At 36.0% G+C, this 11,319-nt stretch overlaps 1 protein-coding gene across 1 annotated transcript in view; it reads right to left on the bottom strand.

The window, feature by feature from the left end:
• Positions 1-11,319, bottom strand: part of Iqcm (IQ motif containing M) — a 405,406-nt gene that overhangs the window by 75,544 nt on the left and 318,543 nt on the right. The window contains exon 11 of the mRNA XM_005369576.2: positions 8,241-8,402. Within this exon, the coding sequence (XP_005369633.1) occupies positions 8,241-8,402 (162 nt within the window). The remainder of the gene's footprint in view (positions 1-8,240; positions 8,403-11,319) is intronic.

The following is an 11,319-nucleotide window of genomic DNA, read 5'->3' as shown; positions in this document are numbered from 1 at the left end:
ACATGATCATCTCCAGAGAAACCCTGTCTCGAAAAACCAAAAAAAAAAAAAAAAAAAAAAAAAAGGTCTTGGAGAGAACAGGTATACAAGGAACATGTCTAAACATAATAAAGTAATATATAGAAAACCGACAGCCAACATCAACTTAAATGTAGAGAAACTCAAAGCAATTTCACTAAAATCAGGAACAAAGCAATGCTGTCTACTCTCTTCATATCTATACAACATAGTACTTGAAATTCTAGCTGGAGCAATAAGATAACAAAGGACATCAAGGGGATACAAATTAGATAGGAAGAAGTCAAACATTTGCTATTTGCAGATGATAACATAGTATATGTAATTGACCCCAAAAATTCTATGAGGAAACTCCTAAGCAGATAATCACTGTAACAGAATGTAATAGGATAGAAGATCAACTCAAAAAAAAAATCATAGCCTTCCTATATACAAGTGATAAAAAGAATGAGAAAGAAATCAGAGAAACATCACCATTTGCAATAGCCAAAAATAGCATAAAACATTTTGGGTAGCACTAACCAAAAAAGTAAAAAATATGTATGACAAGAACTTTAAGCCTTTGAAGAAAGAAATTCTGAAATATATTAGAAAATGGAAAGATCTTCCATGCTCTTGCATAAATAGGATCAACATAATAAAAATGACAATCCTACCAAAGCAATCTACAGATTCAGTGAAATCCCCATCAAAATTCCAACACAATTTTTCACATACCTCAAAAGAATAACAATCAACTTCATATGGAAAAGCAAAACAAAACAAAAAGGATGGCCAAAACAATCATGTATAATAAAGAAACTTCCAGAGGCATCACCATCCCTGACATCAAGCTCTATTATGAGCTACAATAAAGAAAACAGCTTAGTATTGGCATAAAAACAGACAAGCGAAACAATGGAAATGAACCATTGACCTTGATATTAACCCAGACACCTATGAACAACTGATTTTTGACAAAGAAGCACTAAAAATTATACAATGGAAAAAAGAAAGCATCTTCAACAAATGGTGCTGGCATAACTGGGTATCAGCATGGAAAAGAATGCAAATAGATCCACATCTATTTCCATGCACAAAATTCAAATTCAAATGGATCAAACACCTCAACATAAATCCTTCTACATAGAAGAGAAAGTGTGAAGTAGCCTGGAACACATGGGTATAGAAGACCAATTCCTAAATATAACACTAGTGGCACAGATACTGAGAGCAACAATAAATAAATAGGACCTCCTGAAACTGAGAGTCTTCTGTAAGCAAAGGACATGTTCAATAAGACAAGACAACAGCCTATTGAATGGGTAAATATCTTCACCAACCCCACATCAGACAGAAGACTCATCTTCAAAATATACAAAGTGCTCACGAAACTAAACACTAAAATACAAAATAATCCAATTAAAGAGTTGGGCACAGATCTAGATAAAGAATTATCAACTAAAGAATCTCAAATGGCCAAAAGACACTTAAGAAACTGCTCAATATCCTTAGCCAACAGGGAAATGCAAATCAAAATGACTCTGAGATACCATCTGATACCAGTCAAATTGTCTAAGATGAAAAACACCAAGATATCTTATGCTGGAGAACATGTAGAGTAAGGGGAACACCCCTCTATTGCTGGTGAAAGTGCAAGCTTGCACAACCACTTTGGAAATTATTTTGGTGGTTTCTCAGAAAATTGAGAATCAACCTGTCTTAAGACCCAGCAATACCACTCTTGGTCATATACCAAAAGGATGCTCAACCATACTACAATGGCATTTGCTTAACTATGTTCATAGTATCATCTTTAGTAATAGCCAAAACATGGAAACAGCCTAGATAGCCTCTCAACTGAAGAATGGATAAAGAAAATGTGGTACATTTATGCAATGGATTTCTACTCAGCATTAAAAAAATGACATATTGAAATTTCCATCCAAAGGGATGGAACTAGAAAAAAACATCCTGAGTGAGGTAACCCAGACCAATAAAAATGAGCACAGTATGTACTCACACATAAGTGGATATTAGACATAAGGCAAAGGATAATAAGCCTATAGTCCAAGACCATAGAGAATCTAGGTAACAAGGAGAACCCTAACAGAAGCATTCATTTATCCCTTCGGGACAGGGGAATAGACAAGATCTGCTGAAAAAATTGGGAGCACGGAGGTTGAGGGGAGGTGGAGGGGTAGAAGGGAAGGAGGAGAGGAGAGGGGAAGGTGGGAAGAGAATATGAGGGAATGGGATGGTCAAGATCGGGGAAGAACAGAGAGGGAGAACACGAAAAGAAATATCTTCATTGAGGGAGTTATTATGGCCTACCAAGAAGTCTGGCAGTAGGGAAATTTCCAGGAATCCACAAGGATAACTTCAGCTAAGACCCTAAGGAATAGTTGGAGAGGGTGCCTGAACTGGCCTTCCCGTGCAATTAGATTGATGATGACCTAAGGTGTCATCATAGAACCTTCACCCAGCAACTGATGGAAGCCAATGCTGAGCTCTCAAAATCTAGTCAAAGAGAGGATGGAGCAATAATATGAGCAAAGGGGTCAAGACCATGATGGGGATACCCACTGAAAGAACTTACCTGAGCTAATAGGAGCTCACTGACTCCAGCCTCACAGCAGGGGAACCAGCATAGGACCAAAATGTGGGCCCTCGAAATGTGGGTGACAGTTGTATGGATGGGGCAAACTATGGGGCCAGTAGCAGTGGGAACAGGATTTATACCTACTGCTTGAACTGGCTTTTGGAACATATTCCCTTTGACAGGATGCCTTACTCAGCCTAGATATAGTGGGAGGGCCTTGGTCCTGCCTCAAAATGATGTGCTAGACTTTGTTGACTCCCCATGGGAAGCCTTACCCTCTCTGAGGAGTGGATGGGCGATTGGGTGGAGGAGAAGGTGGAAAGAGTAGAAAGAGGAGAGGGAACTGTGATTGGTATGTAAGACGAGAAAAGTTTTTAAAAAATATTAATTAATTGAAAAAAGAATATAAGTAAAACTAGGAAAAGTCAGGATAGCAAATTAAAAATAGAATCAAATGCATATAAATTACTTAGTCACATGAAAAGTAACTGTTGGGATGTGCACTTAGAATCCTCCACATGCCCAAAATTATAAAAATGGTTAGTAGAACCACAAGTTAATTTAAAATTAAGAAATATATTAATAATCATATCTTATTCCAAACTCGATTCTATATAAGGAATGAGAAAGGATGAAAAGCATTTAGAGAGAAAATCCAAATGCATTGAAAGTAAGGAGTGGGCTTCTGAAGGGCACATGAACGCCATATTTTAGAAGAGTCTCAATGGCCTTTGTAGGATTCTGCTTTATGAATACATTAAAAACTGTGTCTTAAATACAGAGTATAGGGAAACGGAAGTTTTGATACTTATGTATCAAATAGAAAATTCTGAGAAAAGGTCATCAAATATCAAACTTCACTGTCAAGAATAGTCATTCTTTAAAAAGTGGGATAGACTCAATGACTCCAAAGTAAGCTGGATACTATGCAAAGTTACTTTATAAATTTTTTGATACTATTTTCTTACTTTCTTAACAATTTCATACATGTATAATAAAATGTTTTCTTCTTCTTACTCCCCCTCCAGTCTTTCCTAACATGTACAAAAATGTTTGTTTGTTTTGTTTTTTCCAGACAAGATTTCTGTGTAGATTTGGAGCCTGTAGGTCTTGTAGATCAAGCTGGCTTTAAACTCACAGAGATACACCTGCCTCTGCTTCCCAAGTGCAGGGATCAAAGGCATGCACCCCCATTGCCTGGCCCAACATGTACTTTTAAAATGGGTGACAAGGGGCTGGAGAGATGGCTCAGCGGTTGAGAACATTGCCTGCTCTTCCAAAGGTCCTGAGTTCAATTCCCAGCAACCACATGGTGGCTGACAACCATCTGTAATGAGATCTGGTGCCCTCTTCAGGCCTACACACAGACAGAATATTGTATGGATAATAAATAAATAAATAAATAAATATTTAAAAAAAAAAAAGAAAAAAAAATAAAATGGGTGACAAGACAGATTTTAGTACTGACCATACAATTTAAATATCCTGTATGTTATAATGGTTAGTAGAATTCATTATGTGAAATAGTATAAATTATATACTTGCAAGAATTAGGCCTTATGATCTTTGTTCATTATCTATGATCTGAACTAATTTAAAAAACTCATAGTAATACAATAATATGACTTCATTAAAATGGCCATTGAAAAAGGTATTTAAAATCATCTATTTGTATTCCTTAAATGGTTTCCTTGAAATGGAATGGCTTGTATATCCCTTTAAGACAACTCCCATTAAAACTCCATGAATTATTGGGCTAAGATATTCTTTAATATAATCTATACCTTCCAGATTGAAAGCTAGCCAAGACACAAAAGACATAATTTAGGAAAAGAAATTTGCCGTTTGTGTTTGTGGGGGGGTGCAGACAGAGGGTCGGGTTGTTGAAAGGCAGATGGCTTATAAGGAAAAATAACCAGAGGCATGTAAGAAAAAATAGCTTCCCCAAAAAATTCTTTCCAAATATGTTTAGTTAGATACATATCCTTGAAAAATTGAAGACTGTTTTCTACATAGTCTAAGATTATAAAATTACCATTAGAAGAAATTATGTGTGCAAATAAGCAACTTATAATTATGAAGGACATATTCAGCAGTCATTACACTTAAACACTGTTAAATTATGAATTATAATGTTAAAATGCAGATGGGAAAGAAGCATCTCCAGAGGAGCCATAGTACTAACACTAATCTGTTATCAACTCAAGCTAAAGCTTTTGAATGTCTAGTAACTGTTCTTTGGTACTGTCGATGGCACATTGCCAAATCTACAGAGTGAAACCAATAAACACGAGTGTTTACATCACTAAGTATTACCATGGGAGCACAACACAGACTCACAAAGCTAGCACCCTTAAAGTGTTTACAGTCAAGGAGTTACTTGGAAAGAACTTCTGAAATAGACTGAACTCTTTTAAGGGAAACGCTTCAATTCTCTTCTCGGTCAAATTTATAACAGCTATAATCAAAATGATACAAGACTCTGGTCATGTTCCCATTAAGGTGGAAGGAAAATTCAGCCTAGAAACTCGTGAGACAGTCCTCAACATAGGATGTGAGCCACTGTCAGATTTCCTTTTTGTTTATTGTGTTATTTATCCATAAACTGGCACTAAACACTAAACACAAATCTTTAGCCTAAAATGTGTCAAGTTTTAGTAATCTTAGGTGGAAAATTATAAGACAAGATACATAGAAACTGGAGTGTTGACTAATTTATAGGATTTTAACCCTTTGAATTAAATGCCCCTTTTCATCTTTCCCTCTTCTTCCGCTAGAGGACCACTGAGATGAGCACATTAATTGGCTTTCCTACACTCCAGCCTGATGGAATTCCAGTGCCCTGTGACTCTGTGATTCTGGTTTAGTTAGCAGTGACAGTGCACACAGTGATTACTACTGAGCCACAGGCTCCAGACCAACACTAACCTTACATGCAAAGTTTAGTATACAAGCTTCAACACTTATGAAGAAAGGGATCTTTTAGAAAATATTATAATTCTTTAAATATATCTTTAAGTTTCCTTTGATGACTTTACTGAGGTATAGATGTTAAACAATATGACATACATTTACAGTGGACAATGTGGTGAATATTGACAGTTTGCCCATAATAACATTACACAATTAAAGTTCTAGGATTTTTTATCACTCTTGTTTAATCCATTACCTCCTAGCACTGGCCTACTTTCCTACACAACTATCAGTCTCCTTCAGTTGCTACGAGTTACTCCACTTTTTCTCAAATTGAATATAATCAGATTTATGGAACATCTAGCCCCTTTTGTCTGCCTTTGTTCATTCACAGAATTATGTCATGTATACATATTTTCATGTATTTCATTAGTTTTAAGGGTTTTGTTGTTTTTACATATTTATGTATTGTACATCAATAGATCACAACCTCTATCTTCCATCATCTGTAGTTGAGTCTCTCCTCTTAGGTAAATAGCAGTGTCTGTTTATGCTGAATGATACAATGCATGTTTAGCTTTTTAAAGAGAGTGATAAAGCTTTCTCAAAGACTGCATGACAATTCAGATTCACACCAGAGTATGGTGGTTTTCCAGCATTTGCATAGCCCTGCTAACATTGAAGGGCCAGCCTTCTACTATCAGCCATTGAGTCAGGTGTGTTGATACCCTATTGTGGATTGATGTACGATTTCCTAATACCTTTAACAGAACTCTGTCCCAGTAAAAATAAAATCGTTTTGTACTTTATGTTTTTATTTAAGTGTGTATATATAGTACAGTGCATCATTTTATGGGATTTGACTCATTTGTAGTAGTATGACACTTGTACACATTAATAAATATGGTGATCAAGATGCAGAACTGGTCCATGACTCTGAGAATCCCTTGGGCAGTGTCTTCACGCTGGAGCACAGTAACAAACCTTCAGATTAATAAAGCACAGGCTGTGTTGTGGGTTGTGTTGGATTGTTTCTCCTTTTCTCAACTGTCCCTTCAACAGAGCCATACAGCACATGGCTCTGAATCTGCCTCCTTATTTATCATAACGTATCTGAGATTCATCCACACCATCGTGGTCCATAACAGCTTATTCCTATTTATTTTTGAGTACTTTTGAGTACCAATATATAGTTGCAGGTAATTTTGTTTATCCATTCACCAACTAAAGGTCATTTATGTTTTTCCCAGATTTTATAGATTATGAATGATTTTGTTATACATACATACCTATTGGTTTTTATATAAAATTATATAAAACTTATTTCACATATATATTCAGTTATAAAAAATAAAAAGGCCATTAATTTGAAAGGGAACAAGGAGGCTACATTGGCAGGTTTACAGAAGGAAAGGGAAGGTGAAAAGATGCAATTATAATATCCAAACATGAAGAAACTATTTTTTAAATTTTTATTTTATTTTAAGCTACATATAACAATTATTTCATTTGTCTCCAATAATCACCTAGGAAGAGATAATTATATTTGGTAGATATAGAGCATAATAAGCATCATAAGAAATTTTGAGTCAATCATCCTGCATTTTTACCAGCAATATGTACTCCATATCCAGGTCAAACATCACACTTACAGTTTTTACTATCAGTTGTGTTTTTCAATAGATGAGTGGTATTACCTCACTGTAGTTCTAATGTTCATTCATTTTGTAACTAATGGTACCAAGAACATTTTCATTCATGTGACTGACAACTAAACACCTTATTTATTTAGCTTGAATCAATATGCAAAGTTAATTCATAGGACAGATTTTTCAGCAAATACTGTTGGAAATTTTAGACATAAAATACAATTTAAAATTTTAATATATACTTTGAGTCACATACAAAAATTTATTCAAAACTCATTATATACTAAAATATAAATCCTAAAGCTGAAATTTTATAAAAGAACACCTTTGCAACCACAAGTTCAGCCAGTATTTCCTGAAAATAACAGAAAAGGTATAAGTCATAAAGAAATACAATGGTCCATTGGACCTCACGAAATAAAAATCTCTTCAAAAGATGCAATTTAAGAGAAGATGAAACATGCATTCAAAACATGTATATAATACAGAATTTGTGCTCAGAAATATCAACAAAACCTAAAGCTTAACAATAATCAAAACAATTTGAAAATGACAAAAATGACTGAACAGACTTCACCAAATAAAAATTAAAATTGCAAATGCAAAGATACAAAATATGATGAGTTACTTTAAACATGCAAATTAGAACCATAAAGGGATACCACTAGATAAATGTTTGTTGGACTTGCTAAACATAGAAACGCTGATCACAGTCAGTGTTAATACAGCTATGGAAAACAGCAACTTTTATATCCTAACTGGTGTGGGGCATGGAATGGCAAGATCTCCATGAGAACACTATGGGTAAGAGAAAAGTGTGTGTATGCCTGTGCATAGTACTGCATATGCTTGTCCACAGAGGCTATACATGAGGAATCGACAGTGGAAACAGCCCAAATGCTCATCATCCAGAAACAGCTTAGCACACTGTGTTTCCACTGTATGGATGAAGGCACAAAAGCATAAAATATACACGTTTGGACCTGAAGACACACACAATACCCAGAAAGTAAAGAGGATGCTATAGAGCATAAGGCATCATTTCTTCTTCTACTTGGGAGATAGTGCTAGCATCTTACCTATGTACTTATAGCCTTCTTCTCCATCCACCATAGGCCTCAGCCACGTGGACCGGAGTCTTGTACTAATGTTCACTTTGGCTCCCTGAGGAGGGTAGAGTGTAAATAACAGTTCTATTGCATTGGACTTTTTGATTACTTCAGAGTATCTTCCTTGGCTATCTGCAAAAGAGAAGAGAAAAGTGGGTGATTTTAAAGATTTACACATTTTATATGTCTTACATATTCACTACAAAAGATGAAAACTAAAACTTACTTATTAATTTTAGCATTATAATGAAAACCTGGGTTGTCCTGAATCAGAATTACTTTAACAAAAGTCACATTGCTCATATAGTTCTAACAAAAATGTATAAAGTAAGGAATTTGCCAATATTGAGCTTGAATACTATTTCAAAAAATGAAATTGCCAAAGCTACACAAAATTAAAATAAAAAATGAACAGCAAACTATACATTCCAAAACACAAATGAACAATTTTAATTTTTTAATAGCCATTAAACAGTAAAATCAGATATTCTGGAAAAATGTTGAATCAATATAAAGTTTTACAATGATAATGAAGAAAGAATTAACATCCTTATACTAACTTAAAATAAAAAGATATACAAGATTCCTTTTCTTCAAGCATACTGTAACTTGAAGTGGACAAAGAACTGCCACAAGATCTCTAAGGTAGTTCTACATCACATTTTCAAAGCACATCTCTAATGGGTCCTGTTTCTATACACCCCCCCCCAAAAAAAAACAGGCTTCCAGAAACTACAAACCTTATCATACAAGTATCATATTGTAGCAAGGAACTTTTATCAACTAAACATTACCTGTATTCAGAAGTACATCAGAAAATGGAAATGGAAATCAAAAATTTATCTGAATTTCAGAGCAAAACAATCTATGGTTATGGCCTTGGGTTTTCTTTGGCATTTGTAATATCAGATTTTGGCCAATAAGTCAGTGTTCTAAATCTCAATGGCTTCTGAGAAACTAAAAGAAGAGGGGAATTGGTTGAGAAGAGATGAAGAAAGATAATACAGAAGAGGAAAGGGAAGAAGAAGGGAAAATTTAAAGATGCTTGAAAAAGACATAAGAAATCTTTATATTTATCTAAAAATTACATATGGTATATATAAGACTATATGTGTGTATATATAGTTTAAAAGTGAAATTACACCCTTTGGGGTAAAAATGCTTCCCCCAAGAGCCGTAGAGTATCTAACAAAAGCCTAGTACTATGCTGAAAATCTTCCCAAGTAGTTGTTTGGAGGATTCAAAGACACTCCCAAAACAATAGTTGTAGGGATAAGTCCCGCCCCTTAGGGGGCGTGTGCACCTCGGGCTAATGTTTACCTATAAATCTGGCAAGTGTGCTCCCAGTGCTTACTTCTGCTTTCCTGATCTCCTCGGGAAAGGTGGTTCTGTAAGTCTATTTCCCCCATTAAAGCCGTATATATTTTTACAATCTGTCTACATTCATTTATGCTGTTACATTTTGGCGTCCAACGTCAGCCTATTTTGCCCCCACCCCGGCAAGGCACGGGGGGGGTGCAAGTTCGATCAACCTTTGCGAGCAAGATTAGCTACCAGAGCTCAGGAAGCGCAATTGGACTCAAGCTCGTAGCCCGCTAACTAACACAGATACACTCGGCCTTCAGGCCCATAATATCCAGAGAGTCAGGCAGATCTCTGGGACTTTAGGCCGGCCAGGCGGTGGTGGTGCATGCCTATAATCCCAGCACTCAGGAGGCAGAGACATGTGGATCTCTGTGAGTTCGAGGCCAGCCTGGTCTACAAGAGCTAGTTCCAGGACAGGCTCCAAAACCACAGAGACCACAACTGGCAGGAACCAGTCATTACAGGTAAAAAAAATTTCTTTTATAAATAAAATGTCTGAACATGTTACCATTCAAGAATTTAACAGTTTTTTTAATTGTACCATATGGGAGATTTTACAAGAGGTGGCTATCACCCCACAACTATGGATCCTTCTGGGATTCGTAGTTTTCATTGGCACTAAATGGTTTGATAATAGAAATGTGATAAAGTCTTTACGATACGAATCCAGGATTCTTAAGGCAGAGACTGAATGCTTAAAAACAATTGAGAATGACAACAATCTTCTCAAGAATCAGTTTAAAGTTCTCCAGGAAGAGAACAGATCTTTGTTTAATATGGCTCGATCAACTGAGCAAAATTTAAAAAAGGCACAGGCTGATATTAAGGAGAAATTCATTACTATGGAAGAGGGAACAGCTGATTTGGATCATAAGATTCAGTCCCTTTCTGTAGGAACTTAAACATTAACTGAGAGAATCAAAACTGCTGAATGTGACAATCAGATTTGGTCTAAAGCTTATGACAGATTGGCAGAAAGATTATCAATACAAGAAGGCACGGTTTATGCCATAAAAATTATGTTCAAAGATGAGATGTTATCTCTAATGGACAAACTTCATACTTTAGAATCCTCAATGAAGGCTTTGGAAAATAATTCTGGACAGGAGACTCAGACATTGCAGAAGGCAATGGTGAATAGAATTGAAAAGATTGAGGAATTTCTAAATTCTGATGAAGAAGAGAAAAGGGTAGAAAGGCAAATTTTAACTACATCTGTGGGTAAATCTCTCCGGAACAATTTCCACAAAGCCCTACCTACAGCTCTACCTGCTTTTCCAGTAATAACAACAGAGAAGGTGATTGGTTCCAGAAAACCTAGGGTCATCAAGGAAGATATATGGGAGACTGTCCGTATGAATGATCTCAAAGAAATTAAACAGGCTGTCATGAATTTTGGGATGCAAGCCTCTTTTGTTAAAAAGATGCTAAAATCTTGGGCCACGACAAACAGAGCAACCCCCTCGACTGGCTCCAGCTGAGCTCTGCGGTACTTGAGAGTGGACCGCAATTGAAATGGAAATGCTTATTCAGGCAAGAGGCTAGACTTTTAGAACAGCAGGAAAAAAGCGAAGGGAATTGACATTTCTCTAGATAAAATTCTAGGTGAAGGGCTCTTTTCTGGCCCTCAGGAACAAGCTAATTTGGATGAAAACACACTCTCCATGTGTACTACAGCAGCCTT

Source organism: Microtus ochrogaster, unplaced genomic scaffold (genome assembly GCF_000317375.1).
Source record: "Microtus ochrogaster isolate Prairie Vole_2 unplaced genomic scaffold, MicOch1.0 UNK53, whole genome shotgun sequence".
In the NCBI taxonomy this organism is placed as follows: domain Eukaryota; kingdom Metazoa; phylum Chordata; class Mammalia; order Rodentia; family Cricetidae; genus Microtus; species Microtus ochrogaster.
Note: the sequence above shows the minus strand (reverse complement) of the source record. Positions and strands in the feature narration are given on the sequence as shown.